The 23,658-nt window shown below is 40.3% G+C and overlaps 1 protein-coding gene across 8 annotated transcripts in view; it reads left to right on the top strand.

Moving 5' to 3' along the window:
* The window catches only part of FAM13A (family with sequence similarity 13 member A), a 298,485-nt gene that overhangs the window by 243,772 nt on the left and 31,055 nt on the right, over positions 1 to 23,658 (top strand). For all 8 annotated transcript variants that reach the window (XM_065907141.1, XM_065907137.1, XM_065907138.1 and 5 more), the window contains 3 exons: positions 9,207 to 9,283; positions 9,644 to 9,686; positions 19,111 to 19,258. In XM_065907141.1, the coding sequence (XP_065763213.1) occupies positions 9,207 to 9,283; positions 9,644 to 9,686; positions 19,111 to 19,258 (268 nt within the window). The remainder of the gene's footprint in view (positions 1 to 9,206; positions 9,284 to 9,643; positions 9,687 to 19,110; positions 19,259 to 23,658) is intronic.

A 23,658-nucleotide genomic window follows, 5' to 3' on the forward strand; every position in this document is an offset into this window, starting at 1 on the left:
TTGCACGCGGGACTGCTGTGGGGACATTGTTCACAGTGACTAAAATGTCCCCCTAGAGTACTGTAGTGCAGTCGTCATGAGGTAATAATTGCTTTCTGGATATATTTTGAACATAGAATTGGTAAGATTTCCTGATATCACCTGCATAGTATGAAAGATAATGCCATGGTTTTTGGCCTTGAGCAACTAGAAGGTTTGTGATACCAATTTACTAAGATGGAGACGAGAGAAGTTTGGGAGATGGTATCATGGTTCAATGTTGGACATGTTTTTTGAGTTTGTTTGTTGGGCTATTCTCTGTCTTAGTTGCGGCATTCAAGATCTTTGATATTCATTGCAGCGTTTGAACTCTTAGTTGTGGCATGTGGGACCTAGTTCCCTGACCAAGGATCGAACCCAGAGTATTTAAAGTCAGTATACTAGATGAAGTAATCAAGGGTGTAAGTTTGAACAGAAAAGGGAAGTGACCTCAGGGACCATGAGCCCTGAGGCCTATGAACATGTAGAGGATGGGGAGATAACAGGGTACCAGTAGAGGAGAGTTAAGAAGGAGACAACAGCAAAAAAGGAGAAAATGAGGTGTGTTTGATGTTTTGGAAGCCAAGTGAATCGGGTATCTGTAGCTGGAAAGAAGGTCAGATGGTTAACCAAGTAGAACAACGAAAGTTTAGCTATTGGAATTAGCAAGCTGGAGATCACTCAATAAGAGCAGTTTTGACGGAGCTATGGGAGCAAAGCATTTTCCAGAGAAAATGAGAGGAGAGGAACTGAAGAGTTTGAGTGACAATTTTACAGTGATCTCGCCAGTCCATAACACAGCCAAAGAGACCTAAAAAGAACATCTTGCAGTTTAAGAATCTCTAGAGTGGGAACTGTCTGTGTACTTTGCCTTGTCCTTTTCCCTTTTGAACTATCATGAGCAGCAGAGACCAAGAGACTGCAGATAGTTGCAAACTCAAAAATTCGTGGTAGTGAGTGGCATTGAGTGCTCAGCCTTATCTCTAATGATTGCTGTGGTCAGAACCTTCTGCTCTCTTCTTGCACCGCCAGCTCACACCTGTGCCCTTCTAGCCTCTCTCTGATGGAAACCTTGTGCCCTCATTTGCCTTTGAAGAGCTAAGACAGCAAGCTTGTGTTTCAGTGACTTCCCGCTCTCCTGCTTCAGAATTTCTCTAGATCTCTACCCATTTTCTTACCTGCTCAAATGATAAAGGTTTTTCTAAAATCTAAGATTAAGTATCCTTGAAAATTAGGTTTTCTGCATCCGTCTCTCCACCTCTTGTACGTGTACAAACATATACACACTCATTCACTCACTCACTCATGCACTTTTCATTGCTTTCTCATCAGTAGCTCATTTCTGTTGGCCTAGAAAATGCCTCTATCTCAAAAACATTCTTTCTAGGGCACAATTTAACAGTTTGAATCACAAGCCATAATTCAGTTGCTGCTGCTGCTGCTAAGTCACTGCAGTCGTGTCCAACTCCGTGCGACCCCATAGACAGCAGCCCACCAGGCTCCCCCGTCCCTGGGATTCTCCAGGCAAGAACACCGGAGTGGGTTGCCATTTCCTCTCCAATGTGTGAAAGTGAAAAGTGAAAGTGAAGGCGCTCAGTCATGTCTGACTCTTCGTGACCCCATGGACTGCAGCCTACCAGGCTCCTCCATCCATGGGATTTTCCAGGCAAGAGTACTGGAGTGGGGTGCCATTGCCTTCTCCACCGTAATTCAGGCAGTTTATCTAATAATCCTACCCCTGCTCTTCTGCTCTGGAGACAGCATCGTACATATGGAAAGGACCAGAAGTACTGATTTGCTCACCACATGGTTGTCTATAATCATGGAGAATTAGAAGCAATTTAAATGTTCAAAAGTAGGAGACCAGATAAGTAATATTTGTATGTCAATTCAATAAGATATTATGCATCAAATAAAAATTATGGTTCTGAAGACTATGTAATAAAGTGAAAAATGTTCAGCAAAAGTGCTTTGCATATATTATCAACTTTAATCCTCCCAATAACCCATAAAGTAGTAATTATTATTGTTAATATTCTCATTGTGAACATGAGGAAAATGAAGCACAGGAGATAAACAGCTGCCCAAGTTCACACATAAGTGGTGGAGCTTGGGTTCCATGATACTCTCCCTCAATGTTAAAAGTAGGTTATGAAGCAGTATACATAGTGCATGCATTTATGTGTGAATATATGTATATAAATATGTTCCTAGAAAAAAAGACAAAGGAAATACACCTAAAAGGGTTGAACATAGTATTGTGGTGGTGATAGTGATGGTGGGAGTATTAGGGCCAATTTTTACTCCATCCAAAGAATATTTTCCAAATATTCTTTATGTGATTATACTAACGCCTTAATAAGCTTTACATTTTATATATTTAAAAAAACATGGTCTAGTAGCCCTCTTATTCATAAACAGCATCTATTTAATCTCACATACACCCTCTGAAATCATAGGCAGGGTTTAAGGAAGCAGCTTAGGTCTTACACTCAAACGTGAATTTCAGCTCCAACTTTATCACTTAATAGCTATGGCAGGTGAGCAGTTACTCTGTAACATGGGAGTATTTCTATTTCTTTGTGGTTTTTTGTGAGATTTAAGTGCAATGAAATGTGCTAAATAATAGGAAAAACTGAAAACAGTTCCTATATAAGTTCTTTCTGCTCCCTCTGTTCTGATGGTCAATCTTTGCCCTTCATTTTGCCATCAAAAATTTTAAACAATCTGCATTTCCAGTTCTTTCCATACTTGCTAACCAACTCCTGTAATTCAGATTCCACCCCCGCTTCTCTGAAGAAACTCCTTTCCCTGTGTCACTGGCTGAACGCGTGGTTGTTTCTGGTCTGTTCAGATCACTGTGCTGCTGTTGGCTTGGTCCTTGGCCTCCTGAAGTCCTTGAGGTTCTTGATCCTCTGTCCCTTTTTCTCAGAAATCTTTCTCCCTTGACCACCAGGATGTTGATCTCTCTTTGTCCTCTTACCACGATGACCCCATTCCTCGTTCCTGTGTCCCTCACTGACTGGTTTTCCACACGACATGCTTAGATATAAATGTTACACAGATTATTGCCTCATCCCTTGCCCGTCAGCACTGCACCTGAGAGCTTCTCTACTGTGGTGTCAGATGTCACCTCTTTGGAAACGACTTCCAAAGCAACACTTCTGTGATGCTCTGTGAAGCTCTCCTTAGACAGTACTTTCAGGTCAGTATGTGAAAATCAAATGAATCATCTTTTCCTCCAGGTCCTCATCTGCTTAGTCATTTTCTAAGGCCTTTCCTTTTCCTTACTCCCAATCCTTCTTCCAGTGTTTGTCATATGTCAAATCTAGTTGACTCTACTTTAAAAATATGCCCCCCACTCTTCCCTTTGTATTGCCATAGCCGAGGCGCTTTTTGTAACTAGTCTGGAATATCAGGACAGCCGCCTAGCACATCTTCATGCCTCCACTCTCTCCTCCACCCCTTCCAAATCATTTTGCCTGTTTATAAGAACAATCATTTACCTAGTGTTGAAAATCTCAACTCTTGGTTTTAATGCAATATAACCCAGCAAGAACTCCTATCAAAAGCCACCTAACAGTGATTCGCTGAGTGGTGTCAATGTAAGGTGAAAAAAAATAAACCCCACCATTTGAGCCGCAGATTGAAACGTATTCATTCCTTCAAACATACAACAATTAACTGTATGACAGGCACCGTTTTAAGCACAAAAGACAAAATGGTGACCCAAACAGACACACTGTCTGCCATCTGGAAGTCTACATTCTCAAAGGATGAGACAGATAAGAAACAAACCAACGTGTAATCAGACGGCAGCACGTGCTGTGGAGAGAAGCAAAGCGGGGTGAGTCAGATGGGGTGTGGGTGGGAAGCAGAGGATGGACATTGAGCAGACTGAGTCTTCAGGTCCAGCGTCGCCGAGGATGGCGCTTATGCAGGGACCTGTGAGGGAGTGAGCCATCGGGATGTCTGAGGAGAGACCATCCAGGCAGAGGGAGAACAGCCTTCGCCTTTGGAAGATGAGCAAAAGGCTCTCCTGGGCAGAGCAGCGTTGAGGGGGGAGTGTTGTAGGAGATAGGTCAGAGGCAGAGCAGGGAGCCTGATCCCTTAAGGCTTTATTTTAGCCATTTTTAGATCTTTAACATTTACCTTGCGTGAAATGAGAAGCCATTAGAGGATTGAAGAGAAGAAAGTAATCTTCTGAAGTACCTTTTGAAAGGATCACTCTGGCAACTGTATAGCACAAGAATGGTGAGGGCTGTTCAGATAGAGCCTGTTTTAAAAATTACGACAGTATTAACAGTATAGCAGACTACAATTGGAGCAGTAACCAAATACAGAAGTGATGATGGCGAGGACCAGCGCCTGTCAGTCAGCATCCACCATTGTACCCACCACTCACAAAAACGTGTTTTAAGAAAAGTGAGCGAATGAATGGTTGCCATATCATTTACTGTGGTAGCTCAGGTGATAAAGAATCTGCCTGCAGTGCAGGAGACCTGGCTTCCATCCCTGGGTTGGGAAGATCCCCGGGAGAAGGGAATGGCAACCCACCGTAGTATTCTTGCCTGAAGAATGCCATAAGCAGAGGAGCCTGCTGGGCTACAGTCCTTGAGGTCACAAAGAGTTGGACACAGCTGAGCAACTAACACTTGCACTTACACTTTTTTTTTTAGGGTAACTCGGGTAACAAAATGACCCACAATTCAATGCCTTGAACGCCATCAAAGTTCTTTCTTCTGTGACAATCTAAAGCAGTTTAGGGCTCAGGAGAGGAGTTACAAGACTTGCTCCACAGTGTTTCAGGGACTCAGGCCACCTGCCTCTATCTTCAGCAACTAGCTTCCAGAGCACTTGTGTTTTTCATCTGCATTCCAGCTCACAAGAGGAGAGAATGAGTGAGTGTCAAGGCGTGAACCTTGTGAGGCAGCTTATTAGGCAGGCCTGGAAAGCATACATACAGCTTCTCACGTCCTGTTAAAGAGAAGCTAGTCACATGGCCCTATCTACCTGCCTGAGAGGCTTCAGGTGTGCTCTCACTGGGCACGTGGCACCTTCATCACTGTGCAAGAAAGGTGGACTGGATTTGGGTGGACAGCTAGCAAGCTCTTCCTTAGGTGACCTCTTACAGTACCAGGAATTCTTTTTGAATATGGATTAATTCATACAGGGAGGGATTGGGGGCAGGAGGAGAAGGGGACGACAGAGGATGAGATGGCTGGATGGTGTCACCGACTCGATGGACATGAGTTTGAGTTAACTCCGGGAGTTGGTGATGGACAGGGAGGCCTGGCACGCTTCAATTCATGGGGTCGCAAAGAGTCGGACACAACTGGGCGACTGAACTGAACTGAAGCCATAAAACACGAAATGTACAAAAGAATACAAAAAAAATTTAAATTCGCCATGAATCCTTTGTTAATGAGAATATATCAGATATCTTCTCTTATACCTCAAGGCTAGAATAATGAACTTGTTTTGACTAGCAGTGTTCCATGTAGCCTTTTAAACTGAATTATTTGTATATTGAGAGAAGGCATTTTTTTAGTGTCCTCTGTAAAGGCTTTGTCAGGCTTCTCTGGTGGCTCAGCGGTAAAGAATCTGCCTGCAATGCAGGAAACAGGGGTTCAATCCCTGGGTCAGGAGGAGCCCCTGGAGGAAGACATGGTAACCCACTCCAGTATTCTTGCCAGAAAAATCCCACGGGCAGAGGAGTAATTCAGACACAACTGAAGCGACTAAGCACAGCACACACACAGCATCAAGGCTTTGTCAGCATTTTATAGTTTTAGAAGCCAAATTTGTTTGTGCTCCAAGTGTTTTCAAGTATTTCAGTGATCAAACAGGTTTGAGCCTAGCTGTCAATGCCAAAACAGAGAAGGGGCCAGGGGGAAGAACTGAAAATAAGCTCCACAGTCTAATTTTTTCAAAGCTTTTGCTCTTTATAGATTTTAGGTCATATTTATAATTGAGGAGAGTGGTTCTTAAAATTCAATTTCTTCTGACACCCCCAAGTCGTCAAAGTAAATTGTAAAAATTTTGTATGTTCTCAAAAGTCTCTATGAGGCAGAACTAGATTTATCTGTCTTTTTTAGTGCAATTCTAAAAGCAGTTTTATCAAATTATACTTAAAGATATAATCTGCCCTTTGCTGTTTCTTAAAATTATCTATTACTTTTAAAAGATACCAACTTTAGAAAACTAAAATTAAATTAATCCAATAAGACATGATGTTTTATAAGAGTTCTTTTACTTCAAACTTTATTAAATGAAAACATTAATGAACTACTGTTTTACCACACCTGGAGAAGCATTTGGCACATAAAACAGTTAAAACCCTTCAGAGGTCATTGAGCCGCTATTTTCTCATAAGACCAGCACTGCTAACAACTACAGAGCATTTGAAAGTCCAGTAGCATACTTGTCTTACAATGGACGCTTTCTAAATTTCAGCCATTATTTTGACCTGTCCATTCTATTTTCTCCTTTCCCCGTCTCATTGAAGTGGGGGAATGGCTGATCTATTTCTTAATCTTCCCTCCCCAAACCCTTAGGCAAAGAATAGAAGTTAGAGTCTATAAAGTGTTTTGCACCCATGGAAAATAGGTACTTTTGTTATGTACTCCTAGATCTTTAATACCCTTGTTAGCCTCATTCTTAAAAAAATTGCTGTAGGTTGCCAATTGTAACACATTCTTCACATATTCCTGTTTCCAGAAGGTATAGGGGCAACCTAATTACTTTAGCAAAGGAACACTGTGTACTCGCATGCTGCTTTGGTGAAAGCAGACTATGAATATTCAGTAGTCTCAGATGTGTAGAAGACAACATGAAAACTGGAATTATTACAAAGCTTTAGAGAGAAATACTGAACAATTTTGAAAGTCACCCTTTGTCAGTTACATCTGTAGAAACTCAGGTCCTTAGAGAGTTGTTAAACATGCAGATCAAACATTTTTTAAAAAATGGAGTAGGCGAGAGAGTTGAAGTTACAACTTGTCTTAACCCTGAAAATCAGCTAAACTTTCTCACATTTCACACCTGCTTTTTGCAAAACTTTCTATTGTAAAACATAACTATATATTTTCTGTAATTCTCAAAGCCTATGTTGATTGCAACTTGGTTCTTTCTGTTTTGGGGAAAAAAATCAATCTTCTAACATTCTGCTAAGTGAAATATCTTTAAATTTATATTATAGTTTATTTTATGTTCTTTCTGAATATATCTTAGCCTCCCACCTGAAAATTTTTATTTCTTCTGAAATAGTTGTTTGTGTATAATTATGAAGGTATTTCATGGACAGTGTTTTAAAGTGATCTGAAGGTAGAGGCTTGTGCTTTCCCTAGGAATTCATCTTTCAGCGCTTCAGGGAAATTTAATACTATTGCATTAGCTCTTACACTAAAGATTTTGATACTCTGTTGAAGATTACCAGTGTGAACAAAGATTCTTTGTCAAAGATGGATCGCTCTTTATCAGGAAAATCACATTCCAGTAATAAGAGCAACTATGCTCTGGCTTAATGAGAGCCATTTTAGAGAAGCCTCTTCTAACTCAAACTTTAGAGGTATAAAACTGTACATATTTTTGAATGTTTATATATATATATATATATATTTAAATTTCTCAGATCCATTCTATAATTATCTGTGTAAATTATCTAAACATGTAAATGGGTATGCAGTAATGGCAGACACAAACACTGTCTTACCAGTTCCTGGGACATCATCTTAACTATGGGCAAATAGTAGTAATATATTTCCTTGGAGATGTCACAGTTTTAGAAATCATAATACCACCAACAGCTAATATTCACTAAATGTATAAGACATTAATACTTTACATGTATTACCTCATTTAATCCTTACGACCACCCTATGTTAAGTATTGTTGCCACCCCCATTTTACAGCTGAGGAAACTGAGAGTCAGTACGATCTTAATAGATCCTACAGTTAATAAATGATGGAGCTAAGATTCAAATCCAAACATTCTGACTCCAGAGCCACTATTAATAACTCTTATGATATGTTGTCTCCCTTATTTTTATACTTGATGGAACCTAGGGTTTTAAACTTTTAAGAATTGCAGACAAGTTGACCATACCACCATAAATGGAAAATAATTTATCCATCTACCAAGCCCAAGATTAGCTATCTACTCTATATGCTTGTTTTGTGGAGATTTTTGTATATCTCAATTTCATAGGATCACTGTGAACTTTAATTTGATGTATTTTGCAATGGGCTTTTCATAGTGGAAGATTATAAATATGTAGATGAATGCATGTTGCTTCAATGTGTTATTTCGACAACACAGAATACATGGATTGTATTTAATAGTCTTTTAATGCAGAAATGAGTCTTTGAGTTCAATGAAATTCGGGTCCAAATCTCCAAGGCAGCTTTGTGTTTGAGTCTACCAAATGCAAACGTGCGCTTGTTTGCATATTTGTAATCTTCCTGCATGGGGACGGCTTACTTTGTGCTCAGTCACCTTAGCTGCATTTAGAAACTGCTGGCTGTTTTCACAGAGGCAGTCAAAAAATCTTACTAATATGCCTCCCAATAAGTGTTAAGCCCTCTCCGTCAGTCTGAAATACATGCTACTTGAAGTAAGTTTCCTGTTTATTTTTTTCCATCTTGGCTCATGTAAAGATTAATATTAAATATCACAGAAGAAAAGGCTCTTAAGTTAACCCGTGTCTTTGTGATGACTATTTTGCAGTTTAGATACAAGCTGCATATCACCTCAGATCATTTTGACAAGAAACACTGAAAAGATGTTAAACAGGCAATGAATGTGACACTGGTTTCTGATTACATTAGAAGTCAGATTCCTCGGGTCTTTTTCTAATGCTGCCCTAATATTCTGAGAGTCTGGGTTTTGCTCTATTTAGCTATAAAATGTGGATAATACCTAACAGGAATGTTATAGGCCATAATGACCATTTCTGTGCCACTGTCAGATGTCTTTGTTAATGGAATGATGAAGTTCAGTATACAATTTTATGCCAGCAGTGTATAATAAAGTGTCATAATTTTACTAATTTTAACAAAGTTGGGAATCTGAGGACTAGAATTAATTAATATCTACTTATTATCTGATGTTCTCTCTTAAAGAAGGGTCGGTTGTTATGTCCTTCTTACCATTACTACTGGCCAACAGTTGGTTTGCTTTGTTACAGAACATGGAAAATCTCAATCCCACACCATCTCATGAGAGGACTGGATCTGATCATGTTGAACTGATGTCTGATGGAAGGTAATTTTAAGAGTTTTCTCCTAACGCCATTTATAAGAATGTGAATAAACATTTTTTTCACTTAGTGCAGTGTGCATTAAAAGAACTAAAAACATGAAATTAACAAACTCTATATTTACCGACAGCATTTTATAGCAAGGAAAATGCTTTAGGATGGGAAAATCTCCTATGGTGCTATTAAAGACAGATAACCATATTCATGTTTTGTGTTGTTTCTAGTTTTTAATTTTTTGTTTTGTTTTTTAATTTCATAAGAATTTTATTTAGAGCTACTGAACTTCTAAAACAAATAAAATTATAATTTCAATGAATGAGAAACATTATTATAAAACAGAATGACAGTTTATATTTTGTTTGTAGCAGAGAAAATGAAAAGGACAGCAGACAGACCCAGCATTTTGAGGTGAGTAGCTACCAAGTAAGATTGTGACTGTGACAGGACTGTTCTTACATTCTTGAGAGTCCCTGTGAATATTTATTGGCTTATCAAGAAGAGATGGATAAGATTAAGTGACAGGACTTTGGTTGTTGAGAAAGGCAAATACTGAGACATAGAATTTGGGATGGGGAATACGTGTAACTCTATGGCTGATTCATATCAATGTATGACAAAACCCACAAAAAAAAAAAAAGATCATTTTTAAATAAATAAATATATTTAAAAAAAAAAAAAGAAATTCCTTGAGAAATCCTAAGAACTCTATTCTTTTGGGCTTTTTTGAATTCTTTTATTTGACTTGTGAAGATAAACTTTAATACCAGAAAGATTTCTCCTTAGATTGTTTCCATAAAATAAGACAAAATGAAAGCCAAAGCTACTGGTTTGATTTTCCATGAATTCAAGCATTTTTTTTTAAGTGATTGAGACAGGTAATAGTGAATTGTAGTGGATTTGTCACAGAGATGATTTCATTAATTTTCATAGCATAAAATCATTTCAAGTTATTAACTCCAGTTCTTTCCCTGAGTTTTGTATCTTGTTTTAAGTAAACGACAGAGAAAATAATGTCTAACTCCCTTCTATTGTCTGTATCTTAAAGTTTCGGTGACTTTCCCAGCTTCCCTGTTGCCTGATGACATTGCCTTCCTGACCCAAGTATTTTATTTCCTTTGCTCCCAATGCTGGCTTCCATTCAGTGTGCTGAGCTTCATTTTTCATTCATGCTTGTGTATATAATTCACTACTTCCAAATGTTTCCAACTGCACCTTCAGTCTCATGATCAGCTTTCTTTTTGGCAAGAATTAAAGCTTTTTTCAACCTGTTCTCAGATTCTGGCTCTTGATATGTTAATTATGCATAGAATCCCCCCTCTAACCACTGATTCCTAATCTTTTTCAGGCAGTAACCTAACTCACTGATGGGTTGTTCAGTAGTATATATATTGAGTCCTACTATGTGCAGGTAATGTGCCAGGAACTGGGATGTAATAACTGCTGCAGTTCCTACCTCCATGAAGTTTTCCTATCTAGAAAGTTAAGAATTTGAAAGCTATGGACCCCCTTCTGAGAAAAATGCACACTTATGTTGAATTTGGTATAAAATTGCTGGAAATGAATGGTCACCTGACACGACCACCCCCCAATTCTCTAGATTCCTCATATTTCCTCTTTGTCATCTGTCACGGGCACTTCTTCATTAACCCAGCAGACAATAGGAGGGGAGGCTTCTCCCTGACTTCACAGCTTCTGAGCCACTGCTTTCATCTTTTATTTTCAGCTCCTTTATGCATCCTTCCTTGGGACCCAGGCAAAAAGCAGACCTTCTTTCTAGTCTCTAGTCACTGTTTTTCAGAGCAGAGTGTCCCCGTGATACTGTTTTAGTTTCCTTCTGTTTCATCTTTTTTCTGCTCCCTTCCTCTGCTCACAACGAGCACCTACTCATCATGCCATTGAACATTATTTTAAAGAAAATGGCTTTGCCAGCCTCCTGGAGAGGTATTCTCAGTTCTCCCCTTTTCTGCCTCTTCAGGAAATAAAAGGGTAGAGAGCAGCCTTTGGGATGAACTGTGTAACATTAACTCATAAATTCCAAGTGGCACCCAAACAAATGCATGCTGAACTCCGTTTGTCTTGGTGTTTTTGTGGACAGCTCTCACGGCAGATGCATCACAGGGAAAAAATCTCAAACCTTCCTTCCGTGGGCCAGGAACTATTCTTACATGTGTTGCCCATGTGTGTTTCCCAATCAGCACCTGGCCCACCGTTGGCACTTCTGAAGCACTCACTATTAATAATCATTGTCATCATGGTCGTTTCAGCGAGGAGATAAAATTAGGCAGTGAGTTAAAATCCAGACTAAGCTCTCCGTGTCATCCTTCTTTCACAACTGCACCAATGGAGGGGAGAAAGGCATCACTCCACGAGATGAGGATTCTGTTCCTACTCGTGACGGCATGTGTTTCCTTCACTGAAAGATACTTTATTATTGATGAAGGACTGTTAAAGATCTGACTTCCGTTTTTAAACCTCTTTCCCTTGCTTACAGTCTATTATAATTTCCTACATTTTAATATAGGTAGCACTTTCTAAAACTTATGCAACTCAAATTGTCTGATTTTCTGGTAATACTGCACTAATTCCTAAATTTCAGAAATGAAAAGTGAGTCTAAAGGTTGGTTACCCCTCCTAGAATTCTGTTTAGCTGGTATTTTTTTTTTTCCACTCTCTTATAACATCAGATTACATGCCCACTATGAATGGATATGGTAATGTTCCCAGTTTCATTTCCCATTAAGACAGATATTGTCCTCATTAATATTGCCCTTTTAATTTTTCCATGTAAATGCTCAGCTTCATAGACGATAACACAACAAATGACAGCTATGGCAGAAAGATGATTTGTCTTTCTTGTTTGGTGAGTATTTTCATTAGAATGAGAAATGTTAACCTTTAGTCTCAGAAATGCTCCTCAGAGGGATACACAGACAGGGAAAGGCCTTCTTAGAGTCTGCTGCTCAAAGGCAAATGCAGGCACAACTGTGACGTTATTTTTTAAATAATCATTTTGAAGCCTTAGGTATGTTTTTGTTTGAAGGCATGTATTGAAAAGTAAACAGGTCAATCCTTTGTTGCATGTCTTGTTAATTTCTTTTACCTATACACCTAATCTTACCCAAAAGGAGACTCTTGAAGTCTCAGATGGTCAGTGATGAGAGGAATCCTTTTCTATTTCATCTGCATTTCTTTAATACAAATGAATTTGTATTAAAATTCATTTAGTGACACATTGGCAATGGGGGAAAAAAATGTTAGAGTCACTTCAGAGTGTCAAAATTTTAATTGTGATTTCTTCAGCTAAGTTTTGGAAGGGTTGATGTTTTTATAAAATAGGATGATACGTGCTGGACGAAATAGGATGACACGTGCAAGAGCTGAAGCCCCCTGTTCCCTGAGCATGTGGAGTTTAAAGACTTTGTTCTCTTGTTTGTTTTTAAACTCATTTGACAAGTGGAAGTATCCAGGAGAGAGGTCGTCCTTAAAAATAGCAATTTCTAGATTCTGGAAGATAACCCTGAAAGAACAGGTTTTCAGAGTTCTGTGGAGTTTATGCTTTATGTTTCAGCTTGATTCCTTCTGACAAGCTATTTTCTATTGTTGAAATATTTCATGTTTCCGTATAAAATCCAGAACAGTAAAATGATAACCTTATATTTAATCCTTTTGTCAGAAGAGCAAATCATGTAAAAAATTTTAATTATGTGGAAGAGTATGACATTATCTGGGAGAGGTCATTATAGTCAGAAGTTGAAGGTTAATGAAGTGTTAAATTCCTTCAAGATATTTTTACATTCTTTATGCTTTCTAAGCCTACTGCTTAGAAGAGCTTAGAAGCATACCTTTGATAACAAATAGGACATTCATAATAAACAAAAGACTATTTCCCTTTTTCTTATCCTGCTTCAAAAAAAAGAGAGGAGAAAAGATAAGACTTTCTAATCAAGCATGAGAATTAATATTAGTTATCACAGGAGCTTAAGTGAAGGCTTGTATTTGCATTGAGAAGGTTTGAGATAAATTCTGAAATATCCTCATCAACAAGTATTTATGAAATGGATGACTTTGTTATTTCAGCCTCACTGTATTTCATGGAAGCTTTAGGGTTTTGGAGAAGGGAATGACAACCCACTGCAGTATTCTTGCCTGGAAAATTCCATGAACAGAGGAGCCTGGCAGGCTACAGTCCATGGGGTTGCAGAGTCAGACATGACTGAACACAAGTACTGGTTTTGAAACTAGAACCAGAAAGATTTGAAAAGCTCTGTTTGTTTAGATTCACTTCCAATTCCATCCAGTCTTGAAAGGCTACTGAAGCTTGGTAATTCACATGAATTTGGGGAATTTGTTATGTTTATTTTCCTTTCTTGTCAGGCCAAACAGTAAATGTTTACACTTCATGTGGCTCTCCTGTTAACTTCTGTGGTTCCTTCCTGTGCACACTACCTTGTGGAGGGCGCTGATACTGTCCTGCCCGCCTCTGGTGAGCTGTCCTGCCACTTCCTATCCAAATCCTGTGCAGGTAGGGAGAAGGGGTGGAACAAACATTCACCAGTGATTTGAGGCCAGGAAAGGAGCAGAGGGCGGCAGAAGATGAGATGGTTAGATAGCATCGCCGACTCAATGGACATGAATCTGAGCAAACTCTGGGAGATAGTGAAGGACAGGGAAGCCTGGGGTGCTGCAAGCCATGGGGTTTCAGAGTCAAACGTGGTTGAGCGACTGAACAACTACAAGAAGGAGCAGGATGAGTGACGTCCGGCCAGGCCCAGCCAGACAGCGACAAGTCTTAACAGGAGTCAGGTGGATAGACTGGTAGTTATTGGCTCCTTGACCTGACCGTGGAATGTAAACTGTGGCCCCAGGCTAGGTGATCTCTCCCCTGTTTGCTCCCTAGCATCCTTTGCTTTTCTTCTATAACATGCATGTGACGTGATGCTTATATAATCAGTGAATCCCTTCCACTCTGAATGCCCTGTTGTGTTCATTCTTGTAATTCCAGTGCCTAGCACATAGTATGTGCTCAATAAACACTTCCAAATGAATGAATGGGAAAGGGAGGTAGTGTATAAATGGAATTAGCATTTCTTCTACAGTTATGACAAGCTAACTCTTTTTACACTCTATATTTTTCACTTTATCTTCCCAACTGTTTGAAGTTATGGTCCTGTATTAGAGAAGAAGAATCTCAAATGCAAAGTTTACTTATTGAAGATCTTGCTGCTGGTCACCTGTGTTTGAACCCAGATCTCTAACTCTAAAACCCATATCTGCCAGCAGTGTTGTCTCTCCTAAGAGCCAGTCACTCAGTTTATTTCATCACATGAATATTTAGCATATTTTCATACGGTGCCACGTTTGTGACGGGGTTTCGTGGGTGAGAGCACAAGGATCTCTGAGTTGAAAATTATGAAATGAATGCATTTACCCTGATTTAACTGAAGATACAATTTGTGTAAACAGCGAAAGTTGAAGCCAAAAGATATTTTTGGTATTTAAGACTGTCCTTGACATTTGCACATTAATGATCTAATAGGAGAAACAGGCAATCACGTAGACAGGCACGATGCTCCATGATAAGACTACTAGAGCGTGGGAAACAACCCGGCAAGGTGCCTCGTCAGACTAGGCTGACAGATATTTGAAGTAAGAGGAGTTGTTGGCTCATGTGTTGCTACAAAGCAGTATCCTTCTTCCATGCACATGTATACCTGGGTCCACACCATCAGCCCCCTCTGCAGACACCAGCAAGGTGATCTTGTGAGCAGAAATTGGGAATCAGGTCTCCAGATACTGCAGCAGACGAGAGAAAGAGCCCCCTGGAGGACTGTTCAGAGCACAGTAGCACAGGGCCGTGCCTGTGAATGTGCTGGTGAGCGAGCCCTGCCAAGTGTACCCACGGCTGTGTGAGCTCGTGTGGGTTTATGAAGGACAGATCCCTCCCTTGCTGTGCAGAAAATCAGCCAGGGAGTCTGGAAGTTCATGTATATCAAGCTCATGTATGTATAGGTCTTCAGTGTGAGTGACACCCTGTTATTTATGGCACAGTCCACATTCTTGACTGCAAATACAGGGACCTCTTTGCTGTTCCTAAACATACACAACATGACCATGCCTCAGGCCATTTGCACTTGCTTTCCTTCTTCCTGGAATACTCTTCCCTCAAAGAGCGTCTCCTTTGTGTCTCTGCTCACATGCCACCTTATTGGAAAGGCCTCCCCTGGCTACCCAATATGAAATAGCAGGCCATGGCCCCTACCTTCAGCACCCTCCTTACCCTGCTGTGTTTTTCTCTGTAGTCTGCGTCACTACTTTACTTCTTTTTCTTTATTAACTGTCCCCTTCTGTAAGATTCATTAGAACAGAGATTTATTTGGGCCACTGAACTTTCTCCAGTGTCTAAAAAACCATCTAGCATGTGATAAGCCCTCAAAATGATTTCTTAGAGGAATGACTAAATAAATTTTTTCTTTGTATCTCTAGCACCTGATGTATAATAGACAGCCCTATTACATGTGTATAATATGTAATGAATACTATTATAATTGAATGGTGGGAATTTAGTCGCTAAGGGGTGTCCACCTCTTGCGACCCCCATGGACTGTAGCCCACCAGGCTCCTCTGTCCATGGGATTGTAATTGAATAAACTAGTAAGGTTTAGACCTGATTCTCTTTGTTAGAATAATAGAGTCCTGTCAAGGCCGCCTATTCCAGTGTCCTCCCTAGGGTGGTGCTCCCTCTCCTACATCCCTAGCTCCCAGACTTTGTGTGAACACTGTGAAGGGCAGTAGTCCAATTCACGAGGTAGTCCGCTGTTGCCTTGCACCAGAATCAAGTGTCCAGAGCTCCACAGAGCACAGTTGAGTCTGTTCCCCTAAATGTCAGCTCCTAAGTGCAGGGAGCTTGCACGTCTCACACAGTGTCCGGGATAGAGTGGGTACACCAAACTGGGCTGTTGAAGGAGTGGATAAACCCAGACATTTTAGAGAAAACAAAAACTTAGGAAAAATTTTCTAACTAATTAATTTCTAGTTATTTTTTTTTTACTTTGAAATTGATGCCAATTCAGATGTGGCAGTCATAAAAAGTACACGTTTTAAGTCAGCTTGTGTGTCTGTGGAATTTGGGGATTTCCCACGTGTCATGTCAAGTACTGCAGACTCTCAAGCTCTCTGAGGGGACATGGGGAGCAAAGCCAGCAGCTGGTGTGCGCAGAGGACACAGGTTGCCTGTGAGCCCAGCTCTAGGCCTGCAGGTGCTCCCAGCAGCGTGCATTCCCATGCCTAAGACATCAGCCTGGAAAATACACATTTCTCCGTTACTAGTCTTTTTGTTTTGTTTTGTTTAAGTATTTGTTTGTTTGTTTCACTGTGTGGCTTGTGGGATCTAGTTCCCTGACCAGAGATGGAACCCAGGCCCCCTACAATGCAAGTGTGGCGTCTTAGCCACCGGGCCACCAAGGAAGTCCCCTAGTCTGTTTTTTAAAATCCTTCAATGGCTTTCCATTATCTACCACAGGATAAAATCCAAACTTAGCCCAGCGTGCAAGGCCTCTGTCAGCCCAGCCTCTGCTCATCCAGCATGAGTGTCATCTGTGCTGAAGGCTGGCACCCAAGCCTCGAGCAAGAGTGGCCCTTTTCTCTAATATTTTTTCCTAATGCATCTAAGACTCTGCCCTGCCTTCTGTTGTAGCACGTTTCCCCTTGAATTGCAATTGCATAAGCCGCCTCTATAACCCCTCTCTTGAGCGTTTTGAGAGGTAGCAATATTTTACTCATCTTCCTATGGTGCCTCATAATGGTAAGAGGGATCACTTCCATTTGTGTGTCTCTGCCCCAGGCACCATGCTTAGAGGCTTTTTCTACCTCCTCTCAGATCTTCAAAGGAACCGTGCAAGATGGGTGTTATTAATGCCGTTTTATAGTTTAGGAAATGGAGGCTCAGAGAGGTGAGACGGCTCAGCCAGGGCACCTAGCTGCTCAGTTGCTCTCCAGTCCCAAGGCTGCCAGAGGGGAAAACCCCGTCTGCTCCGCCACCTCACGGGGTTAGTGCTTCACAGATGTTCCTAGTAAAGAAAGTGCCATACTTACACCATGGAATCACACTTTTTATATTCTTCCCTTTTTTCTGTCTCTAACAGGTATTAGAGCTCTTTGTTAAGGAAATGTTTCTTTGCTCTATGAGGTTCTGACACACACACAAATGGTTGGTGACTAACTGATGCTGTAACTTTTAAAAAGCTGAGTGCCAGATTGGGTCCTTCAACACAGGTCTCATTAGGATTCAGCTCAGGGAACAAATGATTTTCGTGGCATAAATACCTAATCTGTGTGTGTGTGTGTGTTTTTCCCCAGTATAATAGACAAGCAGAATTTTTAAAATGTCTTAAAGCCCCAGATTTACTTGGCATTTCCATCTGACTTTCATGAACTGATTGGTGATAATTCATTTTATCCCAAATGTGAAGAAAATGCTTCATTTCATGGAAATACAGTAGTAAAAGCCCTGACTATTCCCCTGGTGATATCAAAGTAGGTTGAATAGCTATTAAAAGGAGCTGGAAGTCCTAGTAGCGCTTTATTTTAAGCATAAGAACATTTCTCATACATTAACAGAATCATTTATGATTTCCAGATGTTTGGGTTTTTTTAAATTTAATGATGATATATTTGCTAAAATAAATTTCCAGTTATTCTCAAAGAAAATCTTTTGTACAGATCTGTGCTACTGGAGAAATGTTTTTGTAAGGCAGCACTTTTGTTTATAATTTTGTGACGGGGGAGTGTGACAATGGTTGGGTTTACTGGATGCCAAAAGAACCAGGTAAAAAAGACTAAACTTCAGTGCATTTTTTAAAACATAAAATCGCTTAGTTAAGATAGCCTTATGTTGAGGGGGAGTTTTCCCATCCCTCCGATGTCCTCGCCTGGTGCTGCTGCCACCAGTAAATAAAACCAAGGGTAGCTGAGTATTTAATATTCAGAGTAGGTGAATAGTAGGAAAATAAGTGACACTTGCATATTCGTAAGATATGCTTTGCTGACTGGCCAGCTCTTGGCTTTTTACTTTAAAAAATATATAAAGTCATGCTTTCTGTGTAATTTTGGCTCAATTCCAGAGTCCATATTCCTTACTGCTAGCTGGTAGCTAGCAACACCCCCCCCCCCCACTACCACCACCCATGCTGTTTGAATTTGCGCAACAATGCTTGAATACCCAGAGCTCCTCCATAAATAGTCTGTTCTCCCCACGCTGTGGCGAAAACAGTCACAGGAAATCTGGGAATGTGCAGCTAGCCTCGCTTAATTGCTCTAAGCCTGCAGGGCCAGCAGGAGACCACGCGTGTGCACAGCCTCTGCTCCTGGCCCTGCAGGACTGTTTACCTAAGGGGCAAAGAAGGCTGCGTGAGAGAGACACCATGTTGCTGCTACAGCCTTAGCAACAGTGGTGGCTGAGTTTTGGGTTGTTGTTTACAGTCTGGAGAGCCATACTCCTTTAAGGAAACATAAACTCCTCTTCCCTCCTTCCTGGCCCCAGTCAGTTATCATCCAGTCTGTCAGCTGCCAGCAGTTATCAGGAAGAACAGCCCTCGGAAATGATCTTGTCTTTCTCCCAGAAGAAAAGTTAAAGGCGCACAGATGGACAGTTGCTTTTTGCATGCAAGTGACCAGCTAGCATCCAGGGGGCATCAGGCTATGATTTTGGTTTTTGTGCCGGGGACACCAGCAGCTGTGGCTTGGGAGGTTTTGTTCAGCAGGAGTGGAATTGCTGCAGACGTTTTTGGGTCTTGGTGAGCAGTAGAGATTTGAGGACGTTGTGCTGTTGTTGCAGAGCCCCACAATGAAGATCCAGGAGCATCCCAGCCTGCCTGACAGCAAGCTGCAGAGGACTCCGGATGCTGATGACCAGCAGGAGAGCTTTGTGTCCGAAGTGCCTGAGCTGGACCTGACCGCACTGTGTGACCAGAAGAGCTGGGAAGGTAAGGTCATCAGATATTTGGATGGTTTAATACTGGAGAATCATATGTAAATTAGCAGGAAGGAGAAGCATGTTGGGTGCGTGGGTGACTGCGAGAGCTGTGTATGCAGAAGTAGCCACATTTCTAAATGACCGAAAATCCTTCCCCTGACATGGGAATGTGTCACATTCGGTGTTGCCAAGAGTGATTGCAATCTAAGAAGGAAGCTGTGCTTACTCTTTATTCTAGTGTCACCTTGCAGCCTCCTTTTTTTCTTTCTGATTTGCCAGGAGTGCTGTGATGTGAGTGCATTTTCCCTCTAGGAGTACCAAGCTGAGTAACACAGAACTGGTGTGCATTTTGGATTCGTTGTCAGTGTTACTGACCTTCCCCCTGCTACATGCCAACCCTCTACTTTCCTCATTAAATCTCCTCCCCATTTTTCAAGAAGAATACTTTTGATTTGCTTTGCTTCTATGTCTGTTTTTATGGATAAATTTTTAAAATCCAGGTTAGCAAACATAAAGAATCTGTTTACCAAAGAGAACACTGAATAAAAGCACTTCATATTGAAAGCCTCTAATGTAGTTCTTGAGACTGATTTTCCTAGAGATCTTTGACAGAAATGTTAGACATTTATCCCTGCAGAAGAGGAGGGTATCTTCATCTTCTCAAAACTGTATTTCAGGGAGGATATGCAGTAGTAATCTCAAGCTGATCCATATGTCTGCATCCAGACATGTATCAGAGTGTCTCCATAATAAGTGCCCATCTGCCTCTAGACAGTATGTGTGTCTGAAGGTACAGAAAGGTAGAAATTGTGCTCCTGAGTTCAGAGCCGTGGCCTTAGCTAACACAATGATGTGGAGAATCACAACTATTAAAATAGAAAGTCAGTCTTTTTCAAAAGCACCTAAATTTCCTTGTCTTCTGCCCCCACCTCTTTTTTTTTAACCAAAAAGTATTCATTATGTTAATGATCTTAAGATGATCTAAAAAGGCCACAAGGTGAAAAATAGTAGCACCATTATACTTCTCGAGTCCAGGGCTTCAGTGAAATGAAATCAAAATGTTTTTTATTCTGATTTTCCCTCTTTGCAATCTAAGAAGCACTTTCCAATTTTTTTTTTTTTTTCCCATGTAATTAGGTGGTGAATCTGAGATTTTTGTCAGATCTTCCCAGCTTTGTACTCGGGGGGAAATTCAAGGTTTTTTGTTCTAAGTGATACATTCCAGGGTAGTATTTGTTGTTGTTCTTTTCTGTACTTTGAAATAATCAGGTGTGCTTTTAATTCATACATTAAAAACAGCCTACCCTGCCAAGGTCCCATGGTAGCCACTGTTGCCCAAATAAAAGAAAAAAACAGCAGTAGCCAAAACAAATGCTCTGTTTGGGCTTCAAGAATATGGTCTCCTCATATCATTAACATACAGCTCTAGATTAAAAGCTCTAGGATTTTTTTGGTCAGAATTCAAATTGGCCACATTATCTTGATGGTTTATTCAGGAAAGGGGCTAGTAGAGTTTCCTCCTATTGAAGCAGACTCAGGTGTTGGATTTTTTTTTTTTACATCATAAATTTATAGTCCCTTCCAACACACTTAAAGAGGCTAAATATAAAGCAGAAAAATCTCTCCAGACTGGTTGAAAGTTAGCTTATAGTTAGAACTGTTTCATTACTTTATATTAGGAACTTTCTGCCAGATAATAATATGAGGGAAATAACATTTTGTATTGGGAAACTGGGTGAAATTTTTAAAGCTTATGCCAAGAAAAAAATACATTTTATTAGGATTGTGTTATCCATACAACTTATAAAATGACTTGTTTTAACTTTTTTTTTTTTGCCTGTTACTGCATCTGTCATTGAACTTGCATACCTCAAAAATCTACATGGTTTCATTTCAAAGTTGTTTTGATTGTTTGATTAGTGCTTTCAGTATATTTTTATTTATTTATTTTAAGTGTCCAAGTTACATTTTAGCAGTAATACAACTGTAAGTATAGTCCAAATAAAGGAATATTTTGCATGACGGATAGTTAAGCTGAGGGCAATCACTTAAGTCACTGAAATATCACTTTTTTCTATAGGTTTAGTGAAAAACAAAATGGTCACTCCCCAGTAAGGAATAAGCTTTGTACTAATTTAAACTGTGCAACCAGTGCAACAAAATATATAAACAAAAGTGATAGTTACCGAAACCATATGAACCAGTATCCGTCTATAAGTCTCCATCAGTAGTCTCCGGACCCCCATGTAGTGTAACCAACTCTTTCTGATTTGTTTGCTTGTTCTCCATGCCCACGCCATGGCTCATCATGCTTGTAGAATACTAGAATAGCAGGTGAGAGAGCACTTAATGAGCGACCTGCAGGTACTGCTCACTACAGTATATGCTTTCACATGAAAATGATGTTCTGTGGCTTCTGAAGCATATGGTATTGGGGAAATAGAAAGAAAAATGAAGCTGTTAATAAGTTGCATAGACAGAGTGGAACCCTCTCAAAGTGAATGGAGGATCAGAGTCCAGTCCCACTCATTGACAGATAAATAACACACACTTGATCTTTTTTCCTCTATGTGTAGCTGTGTATTAGGGCATATTATTTGATCTGTCCACATGAAAGCATTGTTATCATCACTATTACTAGAGTTTGCACTCTCCAAAATTAAATGAACACCCAAATCAAATGAACTGTCTTAGTTATTTAAAGCCCTTGAAAGTTGTATAATTAAAATGTCCATAATCAGCCAATTCATGTTGATTTAGGGACACCCTTGTGGAAGCACTGAGATGTAAACACTCAGCTACTCCATTAGATTTGTCCTGGTGAAATTAAGTTTTATAGAACATTTTTTAAAGGATATAAAGTACTTCAGATATCTTATTCATCACTTACTGCTTATCTTATCAAAAATAACTGTGGGCAGGAAATTCTCTTTAAAAAATATCAGAGAAGCAAGGAATCTTAAAGATCTTACAGCTGAACCCTCACATACAGCTAAGTTGAGGCTAAAAGAGGCAAAATGATGATTCAAGATCACAAAGTCTCCTGACTTCCACCTAAATGCCTCTTTTAAGCAATGCTGGTTCAGTATCGTAGCAGGCAGTGGACTAGGATGGTTAAGAGGCAGACACATGGAGAGTTCAAATTCTGGCTCTACCACGTAACTAGCTTTGTGGTCAAGTTAGCAAGAGGTCAGCAACTGGCAGGTCTCAATTGGAGACATAGTACATAATAACAAATAGTAGGGGCTTCCTGGGTGGCTCCGTGGTGGAGAATCCGCCTGCCAATACAGGAGTTGCAAGAGATGTGGATTCAGTCCCTGAATGGGGAAGATCCCCTGGAGGAGGAAATGGCAACCCACTCCAGTAGGATTACTAGGATAATGCCATGGACGGAGGAGCCTGGTGGGCTATAGTCATGGGGTTGCAGAGAGTCAGACGGGACTGAAGCAGCTGAGCAGAGCACCGCGGTAGTGGTATCTGCTTAGTATGGTTGTTACAGGGATTATTTGAGCAAACACACAGAGTGCTCAGCACAACCGTGTGATGGACACTGTGTGTTATTTTGCATTGACGAAGCTGGCTAATAAGGTTCTGGTAGTTTGTGATGAGACTGTTAGAGCAATTTAACAGAACAGTCATTGTTCTCAGGTTACATTTCGGAATTCTAAAGAAAATTTTGTGAAAGGATTTTCCCAGTAAAGACCCCCCACCAATGGGGTTTCCATGTGCCTGTATCTGGGATGTAAATGCACCTCCAGCACTGCTGAGTAGCCTCCTTGGAAGACTGTATGACATCTCGCCAAGTAGGAATGACTCTGAGTAACACATACGCAGTTAGAAATGAGACATGGAAAACAGCAGCTCCCTTAATTCTGTGCAGATTTCTTAAAGAAAAATCATCTCAGTAGCTCGTTTTCTTTTGTGTTTAAATGGATCCGGCCAGCTAATGCAGAGAGGAGCTGCGTCCTGCTGATCGCATTAGCATCCGTCAGAGCTGCCTTCTCTCCTCCCGCAGTGAATCTCCTTTATTTCCATATGTGCTGCAGGGTCTGAACTGGAACTCCCCAGGGACCTATTCTTTTTTATTACTTACGTAGCAAGCATACAGCTTTTTTCTCTGTTATTTCTGACCTGCTGGGATGTCAGCTAACCTGGGCAGATTAATTTTTAATAGACGTGCCATACTTATGTCCAGAGTTCTTTTCAACCAGACACACGGCTAAAATCAAAACCACCATATCCAGGGAATTCTGGTCCAGATAGGGAAACACTTTTGTTTTATGGAGTCCTTTAAGATGAAAATCTAATTTGAAGCCTCAAATCTTTTCTCTTGTCCCTTTGAATAATTATCTTGCAATATCCTTGTCTGTTTCATTGCTCCAGAATTACTGGTTAAAATGTAAATTATTT

This window comes from Muntiacus reevesi, chromosome 16, assembly GCF_963930625.1.
Source record: "Muntiacus reevesi chromosome 16, mMunRee1.1, whole genome shotgun sequence".
Classification (NCBI taxonomy): domain Eukaryota; kingdom Metazoa; phylum Chordata; class Mammalia; order Artiodactyla; family Cervidae; genus Muntiacus; species Muntiacus reevesi.